This window comes from Chlorocebus sabaeus, chromosome 21 (assembly GCF_047675955.1).
Source record: "Chlorocebus sabaeus isolate Y175 chromosome 21, mChlSab1.0.hap1, whole genome shotgun sequence".
Taxonomy (NCBI): domain Eukaryota; kingdom Metazoa; phylum Chordata; class Mammalia; order Primates; family Cercopithecidae; genus Chlorocebus; species Chlorocebus sabaeus.
This window is the reverse complement of record NC_132924.1, coordinates 121,913,374-121,937,214: the sequence shown is the minus strand read 5'-3', so window position 1 is coordinate 121,937,214 and position 23,841 is coordinate 121,913,374. Positions and strand designations below refer to the sequence as shown.

General features: G+C 44.2%; 1 protein-coding gene across 5 annotated transcripts in view; it reads left to right on the top strand.

The window, feature by feature from the left end:
* EZH2 (enhancer of zeste 2 polycomb repressive complex 2 subunit) overlaps nt 1-23,841 on the top strand; it is a 135,064-nt gene that overhangs the window by 38,453 nt on the left and 72,770 nt on the right. For 2 of the 5 annotated variants that reach the window (XM_037990905.2, XM_037990901.2), the window contains exon 1: nt 19,667-19,794. The exons of 1 other annotated variant lie outside the window; for it this stretch is intronic. Coding sequence is in view for 1 of the 4 variants with exons in the window: in XM_073009471.1 (XP_072865572.1) it covers nt 19,648-19,794 (147 nt within the window). In the remaining 3 variants the exon portion in view is untranslated. Of the gene's footprint in view, nt 1-19,565; nt 19,795-23,841 lie in introns of those variants that run through there. 2 more of the 5 variants (XM_073009471.1, XM_037990899.2) reach the window with 2 other exon arrangements.

Below are 23,841 nucleotides of genomic sequence, written 5' to 3'. Positions count from 1 at the left end.
TGATATAAAAAATAGTGGATTTTATCTTATTTTTGGTCTATAAAACTCAATGAATGGAAATAGTTATATAGGCAGAGACTGCATCTCTACTTCCAGCTGACGTGGACATTGTTTCTATGCTTTTCTGCTCCAAACATTTTTCTTTTTTTAAAAAAGCTTTAATTTCAGGTTCAGGGGTATAGGTGCAGGTTTGTATATAGGTAAACTTGTGTCACGGGGGTTTCTTGTACAGATTATTTTATCGCTCAGGTTAGTAACCAAACATTTATAACTTGATAACATTCTTGTACTATTTCATCATATTGCCTGCATACAGGTATAAAAGAGCAACCTATTTATTAGGTTTTAAATTTTTTGGCCAGGCACGGTGGCTCACACCTGTAATCCCAGCACTTTGGGGGGCGAAGGTGGGTGGATCACTTGAGGTCAGGAGTTCCAGGCCAGCCTGGCTAACATGGTGAAACCCTATCTCTACCAAAAATACAAAAATTAGCCAGGCATAGTAGTGCACGCCTATAGTCCCAGCTGCTTGGGAGGCGAAGGCAGGAGAATCGCTTGAACCTGCGAGGCAGAGGTTGCAGCGAGCCGAGATCGTGCCACTGCACTCCTGCCTGGGAAACAGGGCAAGACTCTGTTTCCAAAAATAAAAATAAAAATAAATAACCTTTTTTGGTTGCATTATATTTTTTATGTATTGTAAAAAAGTTGGCTGGGCATGGAGGCTGACATCTGTAATCCCAGCACTTTGGGAGGCTGAGGTGGGAGGATTGATTGAGGCCAAGAGTTTGATACCAGCCTGGGCAACATAACGAGACCCTGCCTCTATGAGAAAAACAAAAAAGAAAAAAAAAAAGCCCATTTGGACATGTAAACCACTTGGAATTTTAAAATCAACTTCTGTTGTATTTAAAGATAAACCACTTAAAAATATTGAGGAAGGACAAAGCCACTGAATTAAGTTAGCATATTCTCCTCCAATAAATTTAGTTACATATATTTCTATAAATTTACATACTACTTCATAAACATTTATGTATATATTTGTCGATTATTACTTTCATTTTTTAGAGGCTGGGGTCTTGCTATGTTGCCCAGGCTGGTCTCAAACTCCTGACCTCAAATGATCCTCCTGCCTCAGTCTCCCAATGTGCTGGGATTACAGACATGAGTTACTGTGGCCAGCCAGATTATTACTTTTTTAAAAACAGCTTTATCTATAGTATACCAAAGGTGACAGGTTTGGATATTTATCAGTTAGTACTGCTGTGTAACAAACCCCTCCAAAACTTAGTAGTTTAAACAGCAAAGGTGTTATCACTCATGACTGCAGGTCAGTTGGTCTAGCCTGGGCTTGACTGGGCATGACTCCACACTGAAGGTTGGTTCCAGGCCTGTCTCACTCTTCTTGGACCAGCAGGCTGGCTGGGACTTGTTTTTCTTATGGCAATGGCAGGGCTGTGAGAGGGTAAGAGGACAAGCCAAATGTGCAGATGCATTTCAAGCCTTTGCTTGTATCACGTCCCCTGACATGTCATTGGCTAAACTGAGTCATATGGCCAAGCCCAGCATTCATAGTGTGAGGAAATAGACCTGACTGCTGGGTGGGAGGGACTGCAAAGTTACACGGCCACATTCACAGGAAGATCCAAGGGAGAACAGGTGAAAACTAGAATGCAGTGTGGGGGAAGAAACACTGGTAACAAAGGCCAGCTTCTGACGTTGTTCCAAGTCAGTTTTTAGAAACTGACAGAGCTAAGAGTTAAAGAAACTAAGGAAAGAGAGATGCCTGGTACTCCTGCCACAGAATATAAAATTCTTCATACTGAACATGTTTAGGCAATGCTTAGAAGAATTACCTTGACGATGCTTTTAAAAAGATCACCATTCACTACTATTGTACTCACGTCTCTTTCTAGAGTGAGCCTAGTATTTCTATGTAATAAAAAAATTGTTTTGTCATTGTTTTGTTGTTTTGCCTTTCTGTATGCTGGAATTGTACAGATATTGTTTTTACAAAATCCATGTAATTTTTTTTTTTTTTTTTTGGCGGAGTTTTTTGCTCTTATTGCCCAAGCTAGAGTGCAATGGCACGATCTCGGCTCACCGCAACCTCTGCCTCCCAGGTTCAAGTGATTCTCCTGCCTCAGCCTCCTGAGTAGCTGGGATTACAAGCATGTGCCACTGTGCCTGGCTAATTCTGTATTTTTAGTAGAGACAGGGTTTTTCCATGTTGGTCAGGCTGGTCTTGAACTCCTGACCTCAGGTGATCCACCCGCCTCAGCCTCCTAAAGCACTGGGATTACAGGCGTGACCCACCATGCCTGGCCACAGTATGTTAATGACCAATTTTTTTTTTTTTTTTTTTTTTTTTTTTGAGATGGAGTCTCGCTCTGTTACCCAGGCTGGAGTATAGTGGCGCAGTCTCGGTTCACTGCAACCTCTGCCTCCCAGGTTCAAGTGATTACCTGCCTCAGCCTCCTGAGTAGCTGGGACAACAGGTACCTGCCACCACACCTGGCTAATTTTTTGTATTTTTAGTAGAGACGGGGTTTCACCATGTTAGACAGGATTGTCTTGATCTCCTGACCTCAGGTGATCCGCCTGCCTTGGCCTCGCAAAGTGTTGCGATTACAGGCGTGAGCCACTGCACTCGGCCATGATCAATATTTTTTAACAATTAGGAGCCAAAATAACAGCAGTGTTCTTCACATGCAGTATCTCATATTAATCTTCACAGCAACTCTATGAAGTAGGAATTATGTATTATTATGTATTATATTATTTCTGTTTTACAGATGAATTGAATCTTAGGTTAAGTAACCCGCTAAAGATCACTTAACAGTTAGGATTCAAACTTAGTTCATCTTGGGTGGGTTGGGTGGCTCATGCTTGTAAACCCAGCACTTTGGAGGCCCAGGCAGGAGGATTGCTTGAGCCCAGGAGTTTGAGGCCAGCCTGGGAAACATAGCAAGACCTCATCTTTGTTTAAAAAAAAAAAAAAAAAAATGAATTTTGATCATCTAATTTCGGATTAGGACCCACATGCTTAACAGGACACACACTGCTTCTTGTATCCCCTACGTGAAAACAGTGCCCATGCTTTTGTTGTTCTAGTGCAATCTGGCACATGAAACCACAACCAAACTGAGACCATGAAATATACATGCTGTAAAATAAAATAACTTATGCATCTCTCTTTTATCATATTGGGTATCGTATCACACCTGTAGTCCCAGCTATTTGGGAGGCTGAGGTGGAAGGATCACTTGAGCCCAGGAGTTTCAGGCTGCAGTGAGTTATGATCACATCACTGCACTCCAGCATGGGCGAGAGGGCCAGACCCTGCCTCTTAAAAAAAAAAAATCATTATTACATCTCTTTTTCAGTGTTGGAATACAGAAAACAGCCCATCTAGATTGATTTTGAGCACTCTGTCCTGTAGATCTTGGTTGATTGTTGGACGAATGCATTTTATGGAACACATGTTAATTTTCTAAGGTTCTTTGCTCTCTTATTTACCAGGGCTAGCAATATCACTGGCCTCATTGGCTTCTCAAACCAGTCTGGCCTGGGCTAGCCACGCCCACGGTGGACCGGTGATTTGAACTCTTGTTCCATGTGCCCTGCCACCCTGTTTTGGCAGGTCCCAGCCCCAGGATCCCTTTCCCCGTTGCTCAGGACCACAGAGGAGTGTATAGGCAGCTGAGTTCCCACTGCTGCTTTAAAACGTCTATTTTTTTCCTCTCTCATTCTTGATCATGTTCTGCCTACTTTTCTGAAACCTGGTGTTAACACACAGAGCAACATTTGAAGAAACTTCTCAGAACTCAAACCCAGAATTAACCATTTAGCCTTCAGCCCCACTCTTTGTTTGCTCATGGATCTGACTGAACAAAAGTAATCACTAGGTTTTTAAATGTTTTCAAGAGTCATGAATGATTGTCTTTTTGAATTGTTTTAAGCTATAAAAATTAACTCCTTTAAAAAGGGTATTCTTAGCAAAGACTTGGAACCAACCCAAATGTCCATCAATGATAGACTGGATTAAGAAAATGTGGCACATATACACCATGGAATACTATGCAGCCATAAAAAGGGATGAGTTCATGTCCTTTGTAGGGACATGGATGAAACTGGAAACCATCATTCTCAGCAAACTATTGCAAGGACAGAAAACCAAACACTGCATGTTCTCACTCATAGGTGGGAATTGAACAATGAGAACACTTGGACACAGGAAGGGGAACATCACACACTGGGGCCTGTCGTGGGGTGAGGGGAGGGGGGAGGGATAGCATTGGGAGATATACCTAATGTAAATGACGAGTTAATGGGTGCAGCACACCAACATGGCACATGTATACATATGTCACAAACCTGCACGTTGTGCACATGTACTCTAGAACTTATACTAAAAAAATAATAAAAAGGGTATTCTTTTTTTTTTTTTGAGACGGAGTCTCACTCTGTTGCCCAGGCTGGAGTGCAGTGGCTGGACCTCAGCTCACTGCAAGGTTCGCCTCCCGGGTTCACGCCATTCTCCTGCCTCAGCCTCCCAAGTAGCTGGGACTACAGGCGCCCACCACCATGCCCGGCTAATTTTTTGTATTTTTAGTAGAGACGGGGTTTCACCGTGTTAGCCAGGATGGTCTCGATCTCCTGACCTCGTGATCTGCCCGTTTCGGCCCCCTGAAGTGCTGGGATTACAGGCTTGAGCCACCGCGCCCAGCCAAAAAGGGTATTCTTAAAAATACTTTTGATATAAATGGTAACAGTAGAACACATCCATTTAACCTAAGAGTTTTCATGTACTAGCAAGTCAACAATTATTCATTCAACTAGCATGTGATTTTTTTCTTCTTTAACAAGAGTGGTATGTTTTGTGGGTGCTTTGGGGATGGCTAATAAAAATGAGAGGGCATACCTGGTTGATCCTGACAGTAGCAAAAGAATAATAAATTTTAAAAAGAAATAGGAGGGTTGTCAAGGCCTCTGCTGGGGTGGGTAGGGGAGGGAATTCAAATTTTTGAGTAACTGACAATGGCACAAGCACTGACCACTCAGAATGGACACTGGTCATAAACAGCCTGTGTGGCCGTATTGGTGTCACCTTAACATTAGATGGGTCGACCTTCCTTTGGTGCCAGCATTAACTGGTTTCCAGCTCCATCACCCCAGCTCTGGCTATAAACTTCTGTTAGGCACTTTTTTTTTTTCTTTTTTTCAGACGGAGTCTCACTCTGTTGCCCAGGCTGGAGTGCAGTGGCATGATCTAGGCTCACTGCAAGCTCTGCCTCCCGGGTTCACACTATTCTCCTGCCTTAGCCTCCCTAGTAGCTGGGACTACAGGCACCTGCCACCACACCTGCCTAATTTTTTTGTATTTTGTTTTTTAGTAGGGATGGGGTTTCACTGTTAGCCAGGATGATCTCGATCTCCTGACCTCGTGATCCGCCCGCATCGGCCTCCCAAAGTGCTGGGATTACAGGCGTGAGCTACTGCACCTGGCTGGCACTTTTGTGAACAAACCCTACTGTCGAAAGGAAAGGATTTGTCACCATTTGGGAGGTTCAGTTCCTGAAGGCAATTTCAAAATATTTTCAAAGAGATTTTGAGCATTTACTAGAAAAAGTTACCCCTTCTCAAAGTGTGCTGCTGATTGAGAACAGAAATTCCGGCATATTTAGTCAAGGAGGTGCATTATTATTTTTATTTTTTGAGACAGTCTCACTCTGTCACCAAGGCTGGAGTGGAGTGGCATAATCTCGGCTCATTGCAACCTCTGCCTCCCAGGCTCCAATGATTCTTCTGCCTCAGCCTCCTGAGTAACTGGGACTACAGGTGCCTGCCACCATGCCCAGCTAATTTTTGTATTTTTAGTAAAGATGGGGTTTTGCCATGTTGGCCATGCTGGTCTCGAACTCCTGCCTCGGCCACCCAAAGCTGGGATTACAGGCGTGAGCCACCACGCCCCACCAAGAATGTGCATTGTTATTTTGTCATACTTACTGGTAATTGGTATATTTAGCGGTGGCTTCCATGAAGTGACTATCATTTTATTGCAATGTCAAGTCAGGTGGCAGTGTCTGACTTAGTTGGAGAACCTTAAACCTAGTGAGAAAAGGCGGTTACTATTAGAGCGGTAGGCGCGTAAGTATCACACTGTAAAGGAGAACGAGTTCGATTTGGAAAGAGCAACCAGATATCCCAGTTTGACAACCAGCAGTAAGGAGCACCGTGCTGTTTGCCTTCTGCATGTTGGTCACTAGATGAATGGAGTCCATATGAACAGAAACACGTTCCCGAAACAGAACTGTCCTGAGCTCACTCTGTCTCAGTGCTGCTTCTGCCCTCCATGCTTGGGGTATTTTTTTCATAGTGAATTTTCAAGTTTAGAAGGTCTCTCAAAATGGAGCTGAGTAAAGAGGACTTGGGAAGTAGGCTGGCTCTAGGTCTTGTAAATATGGTAAGAGAATTCCACCAAGGAGAGAGAGGATTTCTCTGATTTTTCTTTATTACACTTTCCTGTATTATCTAAATGGTTTTTTGTTTTTGTTTTGAGACGGAGTTTCACACTGTTGCCCAGGCTGGAGTGCAATGGCACGATCTCCACTCACTGTGACCTTCGCCTCCCAGGTTCAAGCGATTCTCCTGCCTCAGCCTCCGAGTAGCGGGATTACAGGCGCCTACCACCATGCCAGGCTTTTTTTTTTTTTTTCTTTTTTTGTATTTTTAGTAGAGACGGGGTTTCACTATGTTGGCCAGGCTGGTCTTGAACTCCTGACCTCATGATCTACCTGCCTCGGCCTCCCAAAGTGCTGGGATTACAGGCGTGAGCCACCATGCCTGGCTATCTAAATGTTTTATAATACATACACATTTTATAACCTAAAACGTGGCATTTTAAAATGTTACGGTCTATAAGAATTAATGAACAAGTACATTGTGCAGTTTTACTTTTAAAAATTATAGAAGCAATACACACATTCTTATTGTAAGAGTCAGGGCAAGCCATAATGGCACAGAGCTGAATGGGAAGGTTCCCTCTTCACTGTCCTCTTGCTTCCCTGCCCAGAGGTGACAAGGTTTTGTGCACATCCTTCCAGTCCCTTTCTATGTATTTTTCTTTGTATATATGTGCATGTGTCCTTCTTATATTTAAATAAATGTGGTAATACTATATATCGTTTTATAAATTACAATTTCCATTTTATACCACATCTTAGAGATCTTTTAGTATCAGTATATACAGATTTACCTTATACTTTTTGTTCAAAAATTTAAAAAATATTCATTTAATCTCAATAGCTGCATAGTATTTACTAAATATATAAACACACATAATATAGCTGTACCATAATGTTTTTTTTTTTGAGACGCAGTCTCACTCTGTCACCCAGGCTGGAGTGCTATGGCACAATCGGCTCACTGCAAGCTCTGGTTCCCGGGTTCACACCATTCTCCTGCCTCAGGCTCCCAAGAAGCTGGGACTACAGGCGCCTGCCACCACGCCCGGCTAATTTTTTGTATTCTTTAGTAGAGATGGGATTTCACCATATTAGCCAGGATAGTCTCGATCTACTGACCTCGTGATCCACCCGCCTCAGCCTCTCAAAGTGCTGGGATTACAGGTGTGAGCCACCGTGCCCGGCAGCTGTACCATAATTTATATACATCCTGAATTATAGATATCAATTACATCCCGAATGATGGACATGAAGCCCTTTCCTGTTTTTTTCTATTATAAACAATGTTTTATATAGTGACTATCCTTATCCTTATGTGCATGTACGATACGTTTTGTTGGAAAGGTTATCTAGCCATGGAGTCTCCAGCTCAGAGTGCACGCACAAATTCAATAATAGCAAACACTGCCCAACTGGCTTCCTAAACACCGTGTCACTTTACACCCTCCACATGGATGAGTTCTGTTTCCTCAGATCCTAGCATTTTGCTGACATCATATCTTGAAAAACAGCAAATTTATCAGGTGCGTTTGTCAGATTTCTTGAATGTGCATGTCTTCCTTTTATAAACATGTTTTAAAATCACACGGAGGCTGTGTGCAGTGGCTCATGCCTGTAATCCCAGCACTTTGGGAGGCTGAGGCAGGCAGATCACTTGAGGTCAGGACTTCGAAACCAGCCTGGCCAACATGGTGAAACCGTGTCTCTACTAAAAAATATAAAAATTAGCCAGGCATGAAGGTGCGTGCCTGCAATCCTAGCTACTCAGGAGGCTGAGGCAGGAGGATCGCTTGAATCCGGAAGGCAGAGGTTGCAGTGAGCAGAGATGGCACCACTGTACTCCAGCCTGGGTGACAGAGTGAGACTCCATCTCAAAAAAAAAAAAAAAAAAAAAAAATCACATCACATGGAAATGTCGCTTTTCAAATCTGAAAGCAAAGACACCAAAATGGTAAAAGTGGTTCTACTTGGGAGATGGGCTGTAAACAATTTTCATTTCTTTTATAATCTGAAAAAAAGGACAGTTAATGAAAAACAAGAATGTTAACATTCAAACATAGATGTTATCGAAAAAAAAAAAAACCAACAAAAAACCAGTGGTTATAAAAAAAAAAAAAAGAGAGAAAGGGAGAAAGAGAAAGACACCAAGTAAGTCCCTGTGCATTTAGCCATTGAATTAGAATTGGAGGACTGGTTTGTTTCTACTGCAAAGTAATGCTAGCTTGGGCTTTCAGGACACAAAAGCATTTATTCAGGATAGACATTTGAGTAGATCCTTTAATATGTTATGAAAACACATATAATTATTACAATTTGAAAATATGATTTAATACTTTAGAAAAAAATTAATAATTTATTTGCTGCTAGGATCCAGCCTACTTTAAAAGAACAGTGGTTTGTAAAACAATGTAAGGTGTGCCATATAAGAAAACTATACGCAAAACGAATGTCTTTTTACTGAGAAGTTTCTGCCAGTTCATTAACTATTACACACTATTTTATCAGTCATAAGATATAAAATATTGAGCAACTGATAATTCTTTTAAGATTATCCTAGGATAATCCTTGTATGACTGTATTCACAAGTGAGTTTATAAGGTCAATTTCCTGTGCAATATTCTAAGTTCAGTGATTTTTTTTCCAAAAATTTCACAGGTCAGATTATGTGTGACAACACTGAAAGTCAACCAGCTCTATCACTTGATATATTGCCCTTAGTTTAAAATGGCTGTTTTTAAAAACATATGGCTCCCAGCTGAAGTTTTATCACTGCTGTTTTTCTTCCCAGAAGATTCTATACCAATTTGATAAATTTTATCAGTGGGAAAATATTTCCTCCTCAAATTAGGAATGAATTTGTGCAATTGGAGATGTTTCTCATATGTAAAATATTCAATCAGAACATGTTCTTTTAATGTCAGGAATGTCTTTAGCTAGCAATTATTAGTATACCAAGAATTGTAAAGCAACGTGTCAATAGACTGTCATGGAAGTTTTACAAAACTAGAGTTGCCTTGTCTTTCCAGTCAGTGTCTTGGGCCAACAGGCCAGGTATCATCAGGGAGTGTGTGCTACAGTACTCTGCCTGCCGGCCCACATGTCTAGGACACAAGGTGACAACAGAACTTTGCAGCTCAAACTCACCAAGGACATGCAAGAGTTTGAGGAGGGCATCACCCTGGATTGGGAATGGTGGATACGATCAAGTTCAGGATCTTGTTGACAGAAAGATCTTTTATCCAGTAACCCCATTCCCATCAGGAATGCCTGTCAGAAATCTCACTGATTTCTGTCCTAGTTTCAGGTTCCAGGTCACACATGCTGCCTTGAGGTCCTAGGCAATGATGACTCTAGGGGTAAGGGAGTTAACTGCCCCGCCAATCATGGAAGTGGGCAGCTGAAGGCACCCAGCTCACTCTGGTCTTGGGAGCGGGTCTAGGTTGTACCATCGCTGACCTGGCCACCTTCTTACCTTGGCATAGTTAACTATTCCTCTGCTCCAAATCCTACATCCCTTCCTTGCTTTCCTCTTGCTTGCTTTCTTGAGGAATCCTCTACATTCCATGACCTCCAACCCCCCCATCTTTATTCCTGTAGCTGGGACTACAGGGCATAAAACAAAATAAGCACTAAGTAATGTCTTTTGAATGAATAAATGAAGAGTCAGGTACGGCCCAGACTTTTCAACATTTTTGCAAACATTTCAAACTGTTTTACTTTTGTCTAATTATACTGTTTTTTTTTTTTTGGATAATAGGTTCTTTAAACTAGTTACCAAGTCAAGTAATTCTGAACTGTTATCAGTAGACATTGCAGAGAATGCAAGAAGTGCTTTTAGTTGAAACACGCTGGAAATCAGTGAAAAAGAAACTGGGCTCATTTTATCCAGATTGTATATATTTTCAGATAATCTGAACACTTCATTCACTTCTTGACCTGTGCGTTTTCAGCCTAAAGATCAATCCCTTGTCTTCACTTAATGGAATCTCTTCTCTTTTCCCTCCCTAACTCCTACCTCACTCTCTCTCAATCTTTTTAGGTGCAGTGATCAAACATGCTTGTAGTATTTACTTTTGTGGATACCTCTAATTTTTTTTTTTTTAAAGTTTGATCATGGCTCACTGCAGTCTCAACCTCCTGGGCTCAAATTATCCTCCCACCTCAGCCTCCCATGCAGCTGGTATTACAGGCACAGCCTAGCACGCCCTGCTAATTTTTATATTTTTTGTACAAATGGAGTTTCACTATGTTGCCCATGCTGGTCTCAAACTCCTAAGCTCAGGTGACCTACCCACCTTAGCCTCCCAAACTGCTGGGATTACAGGTGCAAGCTACCACGTCTGGACTGTTAAGAAACTTAGATAAACAAGATCATATGATAAATATTGTCTTCTTTCACTTAACATTTTATTTATCAGATTCATTCACACTGTTGTATGTAGCTGTAGATTCTTTGCATAATTGTAGAATATACCATTATGTAAATTAACCACAATTTATTCGTTCTACTTTTGATGGGCATTTGGATAGTTTCCAGTTTGTGAGAATTATGAACTTTTTTGTACATGTTGTTTGGTAAATGTATATACAAACAAACATATACTTGCTAGAGCTACACCTAGAAGAATGGCTACGGTATGGGGTATTCCATATTTGTTCAAGTTTCATAGATATTATCTCTTCTCAAATTTCCAAAGTGGCTGTACCAACTTGCACTTCTATTAGCAGTGCATAAAAATTTTCATTGCTTCATATCCTTACCTACACTTGGTATCTTCTGTATTTTTTCATTGTAGCCATTGGGTAGGTATATAGTGGTATTCCATTACGGTTTTATTTGCATGTCTCTGATAACTAATGAAACTGGGCACCTTTTTATGTTTATTGGACATCTATGTATCCACTTTTTTGGGTGCCAGTTTATTAAGGGTCTCTCCCCTTTGGCCATTTCCTAACATTTTCTTTTTCAAATCGTCTTGTGGTTTACATGATCTGGATGACAAGTGTTTTGTTAGGTAAGTGTATTGTGAATTTCTCCTATTCTTTGGCCTGCCGTTTGAATATCCTAATGGTGTCTTCTGACAAACAGAAGTTCTTAAATTTAATACAGATCAATATATGATCAATTGGTCAAGATATCACTTATTTCCTTTATGGTGTCTTGTCCTGTTGCCCATGCTGGAGTGCATGGTGCGATCTAGGCTCACTGCAACCTCTGCCTCCCGGGTTCAAGAGATTCTTGTACTTCAGCCTCCTGAGTAGCTGGGATTATAGGCGCCCACCACCACGCCTGGCTAATTTTTGTATTTTTAGTAGAGACGAGGTTTCACCACATTGGACAGACTGGTCTTGAACTCGCAACCTCAGGTAATCCATCTGCTTTGGCCTCCCAAAGTGCTGAGACTGTAGGCGTGAGCCACTGCACCCAGCCGTTTATGGTGAGCACAGTTTTTATTCTGTTTAAGAACTTTTTGACTTTTCCAAAATCATTCCTTGTTTTCTTTCACATTTAGATCAGCAGCTCATCTGGTTTGAGGCAGGGGTCAAGATCCACCACCCGCCCACCGCCCCCCCACCGTAAGGATAGCCAGTTGACCCAAAACCAATGATTGAAAAGATGATCCTTTCCCAACTGCACTGAAAAGCCACCTTTGTTATAAACCATATAGGTATGAGTCTGTTTCTGGACTCTGTTTCCCATTGGTCTATTTGTCGATCTTCGGGGCAGTATCACTGTCTTAATCACAACAGCTTAAAAAAGCTAGGTTTTGGCCGGGCACGGTGGCTCACGCCTATAATCCCAGCACTCTGGGAGGCCAAGGCGGCGAATCACCTGAGGTCAGGAGTACCAGACCAGCCTGGCCAACATGGTGAAACCCTGTCTCACTAAAAATACAAAAATTAGCTGGGTGTGGTGGCAGGCGCCACCTATCTGGGAGGCTGAGGCAGGAGAAACGCTTGAACCCAGGAGGCACAGGTTGCAGTGAGCCAAGACCATGCCATTGCACTCCAGCCTGGGCAACAAGAGTGAAACTCCATTTCTAAAATAAAATAAAAAGCCAGGTTTTTATATTTGGTAGTAAAGTTGCCCAGTTTCATTCTTAATTCTCTTGGCTCTTTTCGGCCTTTTGCATTTTGCGTGTATTTTAGAATCAACTTGTCAATTTCCACACACAACACAGATGCAAATGCATTCACAAATCCTGTTGGGATTTTGATTGGCATTGTGTTGAATCTGTGCATCTTCCAAATCATAAAAATGACATTCTATTTAGGGCTTTAAAAAAGTTTTCCTCAATATTGTTTCCTCAATATTGTTTTGTAATATTTTGTGCATAGGTCTTACACATCTTTCATCAGATGACTAGATATTTGATATTTTCCCAAAGGTAAATGGTACATATCACTTTAAAAGTTTAATTTCCTCTTTATTGTTAGTACACAGAAATGGATTTTTTGTAAACTAGGTTTGTATCCAGTGACTTTGTTAACTTCCATTAATTCTAATACTTGAAGATTATTTATACAATTGTGTGGTTTTGTTTCCAAGTCTTATCCTTTCCTAAAATCATTTTTTTTTTGGAGGCCGTCTTGCTCTTTTGCCCAGGCTAGAGTGCACTGGCTTGATCCCAGTTCATTGCAACCTCTGGTGCCCAAATTCAAGCAATTTCTCGTACCTCAACCTCTTGAGTAGCTGGGACCATAGGCATGCACCACCACACCTGGCTAATTTTTGTGTTTTTAGTAGAGACAGTGTCTCACCACATTGCCCAGGCTGGTCTTGAATTCCTGCGCTCAGGCAATCAGCCCACCTCAGCCCACTATAGCTCAGCAGGCCGGGTATGGTGGCTCACGCCTGTAATCCCAGCACTTTGGGAGGCCAAGGCAGGTGGATCACCTGAGGTCAGGAGTTTGAGACCAGCCTGGCCAACACGGTGAAACCCCATCTCTACTAAAATTACAAAAATGAGCCAGACATGGTGGCGCGTGCCTGTAATCCCAGCTACTCAGGAGGCTGAGGTAGAACTGCTTGAGACCGAGGTTGCAGTGAGCCAAGATTGCGCCATCACACTCCAGCCTGGCCAACAAAGTGAGACTCTCTCTCTCTCAAAGACAAAAATAAAAATAAAACCAAAAAGGAACATTTTAGAGGCTGGCTACGAGACCTTCCTCGGGTTTTCTAGAGGTGACTATTTCAACCTGTTCTGAAAAGGATCAGGTTAATTTCAATCACAACCAAAAATTATGTTATCTTTATTAAGGTTTCTCGACATGCCACACATCTCCTGGCCCCATCCTGGGGTGTGTTCCAGGCTGTAGTACAATGCCACTCTGGTTCTTCATGAGAGCTCATCCCTTCTCAGGCTCCCTGTGTTGAGAATTGATACTCCTTATATGCAATCTTTCTTGTATCCTATATCCAATCTGTCAGGAAATTCCACTGCTTATACCTTCAAAATACATCCAGACTCTACTTCCCACCAGCTCACTGTTACCACTTTGGTCTCAGCCACAATCATTTCTTCCCTGGCTTATTACAACGGACTCATCACTGTCCTCTCTGATTTGGCCCCGGCTCCGCTTCAGGCTCCTTTCAACACAGGAGCTAAAATGATCTTGTTTAAATGATCATATCACCTTTTTGCTCAAAATCCTCTCATTTTGTAAAAGATAAAGACCTAACTATGGTCCACAAGGAGCTGAAAAATCTGCTTGTGCCTCCTACATTCTTCAACATCATTTCCTACTTTTCTTCCCCTTCCCGTCCTAGAGCACATCAGCCATGCTTCCCCCTCGGGCCCAGGCACTGACTGGCCCTTCTCTCTGCCTAGAACAGTCTTCTCTCAGTAAATGCTCCCTCAGCTCCTTCAAGTTTTTCTTCATATGTCGCCTTCAAAATGAGGGCTTCCCTAACCAAGTGTTTTTTTTTTTTTTTTTTTTTTTTTTGTTTTTTTTTTTTGAGACGGAGTCTCGCTCTGTCGCCCAGGCTGGAGTGCAGTGGCCGGATCTCAGCTCACTGCAAGCTCCGCCTCCCGGGTTTTCGCCATTCTCCTGCCTCAGCCTCCCGAGTAGCTGGGACTACAGGCGCCCGCCACCTCGCCCGGCTATTTTTTTTGTATTTTTTTAGTAGAGACGGGGTTTCACTGTGTTAGCCAGGATGGTCTCGATCTCCTGACCTCGTGATCCTCCCGTCTCGGCCTCCCAAAGTGCTGGGATTACAGGCTTGAGCCACCGCGCCCGGCCACCAAGTGGTTTTTAAAAAATTATTTTATTCCAAGGCTGGAGTGCAGTGGTGCCATTTCACTGCAACCTCTGCCTCCCAGGCTCAAGTGATCCTCCCACCTCAGCCTCCAGACTAGCTGGGACTATAGGCACTTGCTACCATGACCAGCTAAGTTTTGTATTTTTGGAAGAGATGAAGCTTCGCTATGTTGCTCAGGCTGATCTAAAACTTGTGAACTCAAGTAATCCTCCATCTCAGGCCCCAAAGTGCTGGGATTACAAGCGTGAACCACCTCACGTTCAGCCCCAAGCTGTTTTAAAATTAACAGCATTTGCACCCAACACTTCCCTCTTCCCATGCCTTTTTTTTTTGAGACGGTGTCTGCTCTGTTGCCCAGGCTGGAGTGCAGTGGTGCGATCTCGGCTCACTGCAAGCTCCGCCTCCCGGGTTCCGGCCATTTTCCTGCCTCAGCCTCATGAGTAGCTGGGACTACAGGCGCCCGCCACCACGCCGGGCTAAGTTTTTCTATTTTTAGTAGAGATGGGGTTTCACCGTGTTAGCCAGGATGGTCTCGATCTCCTGACCTCGTGATCCACCCACCTCAGCCTCCAAAAGTGCTGGGATTACAGGCCTGAGCCACTGTGCCCAGCCGCCCATGCCTCCTCATTTTTTTTTTTTTTGAGACAGAGTCTCGCGCTGTCGCCCAGGCTGGAGTGCAGAGGCGCGATCTCGGCTCACTGCAAGCTCCGCCTCCCGGGTTCACGCCATTTTCCTGCCTCAGCCTCATGAGTAGCTGGGACTACAGGCCCCCGCCACCACGCCGGGCTGTTTTTCTATTTTTAGTAGAGATGGGGTTTCAGCGTGTTAGCCAGGATGGTCTCGATCTCCTGACTTCGTGATCCATCCACCTCGGCCTCCAAAAGTGCTGGGATTACAGGCCTGAGCCACTGTGCCCAGACGCCCATGCCTTCTTATTTATTTTTTTTTTTGAGACAGTCTCGCGCTGTCGCCCAGGCTGGAGTGCAGCGGCGTGATCTTGGCTCACTGCAAACTCCGCCTCCCGGGTTCACGCCATTCTCCTGCCTCAGCCTCCTGAGTAGCTGGGACTACAGGCGCTCACCACCGCGCCCGGCTAATTTTTTGTATTTTCAGTAGAGACGGGGTTTCACCGTGGTCTCGATCTCCTGACCTAGTGATCCGCCTGCCTCAGCCTCCCAAAGTGCTGGGATTACAGGCGTGAGCCACCGCGCCCGGCCTGCCTCATTTTTATTACCATCTCATGTTCGGTATAATTATCATTCAGAGTAAGCACTCCACAAATGAGTGCTGAATAACGTGTGGAAAGTAAATCCCATTTTTGGGGTTGAAAGGGAGGTTCTGAGAAGTCAAGGGATGCAAAGGGAAGTTCTGCGATGTTAACAGCCTTAACGTGGCACTTCATCTTCTCCAGCTCCCCCAGGACAACCCTGAGGATCAGCTGTGTGCCGGGAGACCTAGGCCCTGGGGTTACAACAGTGAAAAAGGTAGTGCTACTTCCTGACTTTGGGGCTTAACTGTTTTTGGTTTCATCTTGTAACTTTAATACTGAATTTTTGTTGTTCACACAAGACAGAACAATCTTCACACAGAAATGAAAAAGCTTGGTGATCCTCAACCTCCATGTCCACCTTTGCGTTTTAGCCTGGCTTTCTGCTTCATCTACGCCCCTTGAGTAACTGGCATTTACACACACACTTGCTCATATGTTTACTATTCATTACACATATTAAAATTTCTTTTTCCCATTGAAATAGTCATAGAGGTCTGTACAATAGGCTTGTGTATTTTCTTCCTTTCCTGGGTTAGACATCTTCAGACTTTTTTTTTTTTTTTGTAGCAAAAGCGAAATACTTCTTCCCCCTCCTAACTTTGCTGTATTTGTCATATACGGAAAGGAGTCGCAAGACATCATACAAACCCCACATAAAATGAAATCCTTCTGGACTATTTTCAAATTATCCCTTTTCTGCCATTACTGTGGCCTAAACTACCTTGCTTAAATGGATAATATCATTAAGAAAATACTGTGATCCACTGGCATCCCTTTTCACCCTAGCCTTCATATTACATGAAATCTGTTATATATATATTTAATATCATCCCACCTAGCTCTTTAATGGTTAGAGTCCAACCGACACACTCTTCTTGGTGGGAATGGTCGTTCTATCAAGTTCTTTTACGTGTTTCTGTTTTTTCCTAACATTCACTTGGTGCTAATAATCATATTTTGTCCAATCACTTTTTTTTTTAGAGATAGGGTCTCATCCTGTTGCTCAGGCTGGAGCGCAGTGATGCCATCATAGCTCACTGTAACCTTGAGATCCTGAGCTCAAGCAGTCCCCTCCCTCGGCCTCGGGGGCAGTTGGGACCATAGGTACTTCCGTGCCACCACACCCATTTATTTTTAAAGTTTTTTTTGTAGAGATGGGGTCTTGCTATGTTGCCCAGGCTGGTCTTGGAGCTTCCCACCTTGACTTCCGAAAGTGCTGGGATTACAGGTGTGAACCACTAAGCCTGGCCTGAAACATCTTGATCCATCCATTCCTTGATTCTAAACGTCTAACAATTTATATGACATTTCACACCATGTTGCATATATTTATATACTGCTTTGATTTGCTTTATGGTAGTCTCTAATTTCATTGATCTTCCTCCTAAAAAATGTCGTTTTACTATTTAACATAATAGGACTGATAAGTTCAGTAATTTGATAAGCAACTTAGGGATAAGTAGTTAATTTCTGAGGTTTAAGTTGCTGGTTTTAAAAAAATTGCAAACTGCTGGCCTAGATAGATGCATTTTATCTTGGAAAATGAATGTATTGGTGACTGTAAGTAATGACAGCTATAATTCGTTATGTTATTTTACAGTCACATCTCAGTTGCATAACTTACTTTTTGCAGTCTTATCACTGATTCATAAGATAATTTTGCTTTTATCTGAGCACATGATTGCTTGTTTCTCCTTATCTTTTAGCTTCCCTTCATATATACTTTCCAACATTGGCATGGTTCAGAATATATGTGAGGAATGGAATGGTGATTTAGGAAAGGCGGGAAAATTATGGGCTAAAACACCTGATGAAAAATTATGGCCGGGCGCGGTGGCTCACGCCTGTAATTCCAGCACTTTGGGAGGCTGACACGTGTGGATCACAAGGTCAGGAGATCGAGACCACCCTGGCTAACACGGTGAAACCCCGTCTCTACTAAAAACACAAAAAATTAGCCGGGCGTAGTGGCGGGCGCCTGTGGTCCCAGCTACCCTGGGAGGCTGAGGCAGGAGAATGGCGTGAACCCGGGAGGCGGAACTTGCAGTGAGCTGAGATGGCGCTGCTGCACTCCAGCCTGGGCGACAGTGTGAGACCATCTCACAAAAAAAAAAAAAAAAAAAAAAAGAAAAAGAAAAAGAAAAATTCTGAGTAGTTATTAAAATCATTAAAAAGATTTCTTCAGATTTTTACCCCAACAGTTCATAGGTGGCCTTTTTTCAGTGTCCAGTCTGAACTATCAATATGGAATCTCAGTTTACAGGACAATGGTATTTTACCCCATAGGTACATCCTAGTAAAAATAAATTCGGAATACTCTTAACTGCATTGCCACATGAAGCAATAGGAGAGATTGTATCCTAAGCAGAAGCCCCCTAATTCCTGAGTTGAGGCAGGTTGACCCCCCATAACCAAGATCATTGTTTAATCACTAAAAAATATTGCAAATATCCTTACACTTTGCAGAGGCGGCAAGTGAACAGCGCTCATCTTAATAAACGATTTTTAACACTGACACTTGCTTGGCACTACAAACACTGGAAGGGTCTGAAATGGCAGTAATGTCACCCTTTCACAGGTTTCTAGGGCGATAAGCACTGCGAGCTCAGCCAAAGTCCAGCGGTGGAGGCGGGGGATGGGAAGTGGCCCAGGCAGCAGCAGGCAACATCAACGGGACCCGGGCCGGGCGCCGTGGCTCACGCCTGTAATCCCAGCACTTTGGGAGGCCGAGGGGGGCGGATCACCTGCAGTCGGGAGTTCGAGACCAGCCTGACCAACATGGAGAAACCCCGTCTCTACTAAAAATACAAAATTGGCTGGGCGTAGTGGCGCATGCCTGTAATCCCCGCTACCCGGGAGGCTGAAGCAGGAGAATCTCTTGAACACGGAAGGCGGAGGTTGCGGTGAGTTGAGATCGCGCCATTGCACTCCAGCCTGGGCAACAAGAGCGAAACTCCGTCTCAGAGGAAAAAAAAAAAAAGAAGTAACGGGGCCGGCGGCAGCGCGCGGGCCGGGCGAGCGTCTCCCCGCAAAGGCCGCGCCGCAGCAGAGCCGACCTCTGGGGCCTGCGCCCTCCCCTCCCCGGGCACCGCCAGGAGAGGCCAGCTCGGGCCTCGGCACCGCGCGCGGGGAAACGAGCGCGGCGGTTAAAACCGTTACCACCCCCGAGTTTTGAACTGGTTCAAACTTGGCTTCCAGTCCCCGCCTCGCCCCTCCCCTCCCCCGCCCGGGAACTCCGCGGCGCCGGTTCCCGCCAAGAGCAGCCGGCGCGTCGTCCCGCCCTTCGGCCCGTTCCCGCCACCCATCCTCCCCGCCTCCCATTCGCGGTGGGCTCCGGGCCCCCGCGATGTCTCCCGGTCCCCGCCTGCCTGCACACCGCCTTCCTGAGAGGCGCCGTGTGTTCAGCGAAAGAACAAAGAGACGGCGGCAGCGCTTCCACAAGGCCAGTCGCGTCGCTTCAAGCGAGCCCCGCCACCGCCCGCGCGCGCACGCGCTACCACCGCCCGCCCGCGAGCCCTGAGCGCACTCTGCGTGGGGCTGGCTCGGCGCCTCCGAGCCCGGCGGGCCCTGTGATTGGACGGGCGCCCGCCTAGCGTCCCGCCAATCGGGGCGGTGCTTGATTGGGTTGGGGGGGCCAAATAAAAGCGATGGCGATTGGACTGCCGCGTTTGGCGCTCGGTCCGGTCGCGTCCGACACCCGGTGGGACACAGAAGGCAGTGGAGCCCCGGCGGCAGCGGCGGCGGCGCGCGGGGGCGACGCGCGGGAACAGCGCGAGCCGGCGCGCGGGACGAAGGTAACGCGCCGCTGCGGGCGGCCCGGCCGGTGGGGCTCCAGGAGTGCGAAGCGGGCGGCGGCGGCGGCGGCAGGACCTCCCCGCCGCTGCTGTGCCGGTCCCGGGTATCGCCTGAACAGTGCTCGCCCGGGCGCCGCGTTTGTAGGCGTGCGGGGGGTGGAGGGTGAGGGGAGACCCCCCTCCCCGGAAGGAGCTGTGAGCTTCGGGCTGGCTCGCGGGAGCCTGCGAGTGGGGCAGCGCGGACCCCCGGAGCTGCGGGGCGGGGGGCGTGTGGGGGGCACCTTTCCCGGTGCCTGCCCTGGCCGGGGCGCCGGGGCCGGGGTCGGGGCGTTCCGGTGCCCGGTCCACGGTTGCAGCTCGAGCCTCAAGTCTCCTTTGTGTGGCGCGGCCGCGGCGGGAGCGCCCGGGTGGGACGGGACAGACACAAGTTGGTGGGACCCAGCCGCCGAGTCTGCACTCAGACAAAGGACGGACTGTGTCTCCGGAGGGCTCGGCGCGAGGGGAAGGGGCATGACACCCGGGCCCGCTGGCGGGCGGGAGAGGGGCGTGGGGAGGCGCGGGCCGCTGCCGGGGTGGGCAGGGCTCGGCCCCAGCCCCGCGCACGCCCCCATCCCGGGCGCGCTGACCCCGAGCTGGGGCCGCGGCGACCGCGGGACGACGTTCGCGGCGGGGAACTCGGAGTAGCTTCGCTTCTGACGTTTCCCCAGGACGCACCCCGAAATCCCCCTGAGCTCCGGCGGTCGCGGGCTGCCCTCGCCGCCTGGTCTGGCTTTATGCTAAGTTTGAGGGAAGAGTCGAGCTGTTCTGCTCTCTATTGATTGTGTTTTTGGAGGGCTTCCTGTTGAATTCCCACTTCATTGTGTACATCCCCTTCCACTCCCCCCAAAAATCTGTGCCACAGGGTTACTTTTTGAAAGCGGGAGGAATCGAGAAGCACGATCTTTTGGAAAACTTGGTGAACGCCTAGTGAGTTCCCACTTTCTAAAGAATCGTAATCCTTAAACATTACAAGCTGTTTTGGCCAACTTGTGTGATACATCTGAGAATGGCGACAGGTGCTAACGAAATCAACTGTCATTCAGCCAGAGATTATTTCCCAAATCCCGACGGGTTGAATGAGGATGAGGTGGTAGAAGTAGGTGATCAAAATAGAATGGCTGTGACAAACGTGTGTTTAGATTATATGGTTAGCAGTTTCTTAGTAATTGGTCTCGTTTTCTGTGAACAATAGCTTTGGTGATTCAGAAAAGACTGGATGCAGAAATGTTTGTTGCCTAAGAAATTTAACGTGTGCTGTCCACAGTTAAACTTCCTTTGTTTATCACATAGTATCTGTAACATTTAAATTCATTTGGAAATAAAAATGTATCTTTGATATTTACTTAAAGGCTTGCTTTTTAGGGTTCAAGGAAGTTATTAGCTTAATTTTGTGGAGTTTTGATGTCACCATAAAACAGCATTTAATAAACCTTTGAAAAACACGAATGTAGTCACGGTTGAATGTAGTCAATACTTTTAGGGGTTTTGGAGTTTATTTTCTATTACTCTTCATAAGCATTAGCAACTAATTCATATTTAAGAATACGGATCAAGTGTGTAATCCTAACTTGTTTATTTGTAAATTTTATTTGCAAGAAAACAGAAGTATTTAAGATATATTTTAATGTTCTATTCATGGTCTCTAAAGTTAGGAATAGGTAGGATTCTAGTCATAGATATAAAGCATGTTGTTCTCTCTTTTTGGAGATGTGTTGGGTTATGTAATATTTAAGGTTTCCCGGAAACAGGAACATTGCATCTTAAATTCTCGTTTTTGTGGAAAGTGAGTATATTCCAGGAAAACAAGTTAGAAAAACATAGGCGTTCTTCTGGTTGCACTGTCCTATGTGATAAAGATCTAATGTGCATCTACTAACTTATGGTTTCGTAAAAATGGAGACAAATAAGTGCAGTATAAATTTATTACATATATTTTGGAGAGTGTTGACACCACTGTACAGGCATTCCAGGTGCTGGTCTAAGTGTTGAGACATTATAACAAAATAAATAACGTTTATATTAGTTACTGATAATTCTGTATTAAAAAATCCTATTAATAATCTTGTCCATTATGAGATGAGCTAGTTATGCAGATATTTGGCAGAAAATCGGATATTTTAAGATAATTTTTTTTTTTTTTTTTTTTTTTTTGAGACAGAGCCTTGCTCTGTCGTCCAGGCTGGAGTGCAATGGCCCCATCTGGGCTCACTACAATCTCTGCCTCCTGGATTTAAGGAATTCCCCTGCCTCAGCCTCCCGAGTAGCTGGAACTACAGGCACGCACCATGACACCCGGCTAATTTTTGTATTTTTAGCAGAGGCGGGGTTTCACCATATTGGCCAGGCTGATCTCGAACTCTGACCTCAAGTGATTTACCCGCCTCCACCTCCCAAAGTGCTGATCCAGATGTGAGCCACCATGCCCAGCCTAGGATAAAAATTTCTAACTTTGCCCTTGCGTGTTCTGTATTTGATAATTACTGTTCTTTGTACTTGCCATGAGATATTTTGAAAAACATCTCTTTGGGGAATTGGTTTAAAAATTCATCTTATTTTCTGGTACAACTGAGAATGTATTTAGTCAGTTTAAGTAGCAGTGACTTAAAAAAAACACACTTGTTTATCTAGTGTAGTTAGAAAAAGTTCTGATACTTTGATACCTAGCTTTGCCTTGCACAGATACATATAAGTGAATATCTTTATGTTGGCCGTTTAAAAATTTTAGGCAAATTTCTCCAAGTCATATTGGAATTTTCCCAGGATGTCTTCCTGCTTTTGAGGTAGTGTGCTCAAGGATTGTGAATTTATTTCAATATTACCCTTTACATGAACAGTGATTGAGAAAGTTGATCTGCTTTTTAAAAACCAACAAGGACAAATCCTCCAATATAATGTATTCTGTGGTTAATTAGCAATGATTTATGGATTAGCCTTGAAGTCTTTATATCAGTATAGATGAAAAATTTTCTGTAAATCATGATAGATTCTATACGAGTAGGTGAAATCTTCGAGGGCGAGCATAAGTGAAGAGCAGCAATTCATTAAATTCAGAGAAAGGTTCATGGTCAGATGATACATACTTTACCTTCTGGAGGTCTTCCCTGAATTCCCAGACACTCTTGTGTTTCCACAGGGCTTTGATCATATTCTATTGTAGCATGAGTCAATTGTATTGTAATCACTTGTTTATGCATCCCTCTCTTCCCTACACTCAAAGTGCCTCCTGGTAGAGGCTCTGTCTTATTTTTTTCTTTGTATACCTAGCACCTACGTTGGTAGTTGCTAGAGAATAGGGGTTTTAAATATAGTTGAATGAATTAACGAAATATGAAAAATGTAGGGAAATAATTTGACTAAGGAACTTGCAAAGTGAACAAGATATATTAGTATTAATGTGAGGAACTTTGAGAGGTGTTTTTCTCCCTCTTTAATAGGGAATGATTACAAAGAAAAATAATTGTCAAGGTGAACAAGTTCCAAGTTTTTCCCAGTTATAATCTGTAGTATTGAAAATTAGATATCTTTTAGATGCAACTGCTACACTCGGGCAACTGGAGAGAACTTGATGAATCATCTGGATATTTAGTAATAGTATCTGCTTAATTTGATTTAATGTTGATATTGATGATCCCTTTACAAAAATACAAAGAAGGGAAAGGGCAAGGGCGAGAGAGGGTAGTAGATCTTTTAACTGAAAAGCTGTTTTGTTATAATTCATAAGTTCTTTATTGGAGTAAATTGAGGTAGGTTTTGGAGCTAAAACTGAAGGATGTGACAATGTAATTGAATCATTTATTGGGATGCTTTTCATCATTCTTTTAAAATGATTTAAATATGGATTAGCAAATTTAGTGATACCTCAAAAGTTACAGCTGGTAATATTTCTAAGATGGTTGCACCATTCCACATCTTGCCACTGTTCCACTATTTGGTATGAAAATATGACAAATTTGTGTTTAGATTATATGGTTAGCGGTTTCTTAATAATTGATGTTGTTTTCCATTAAC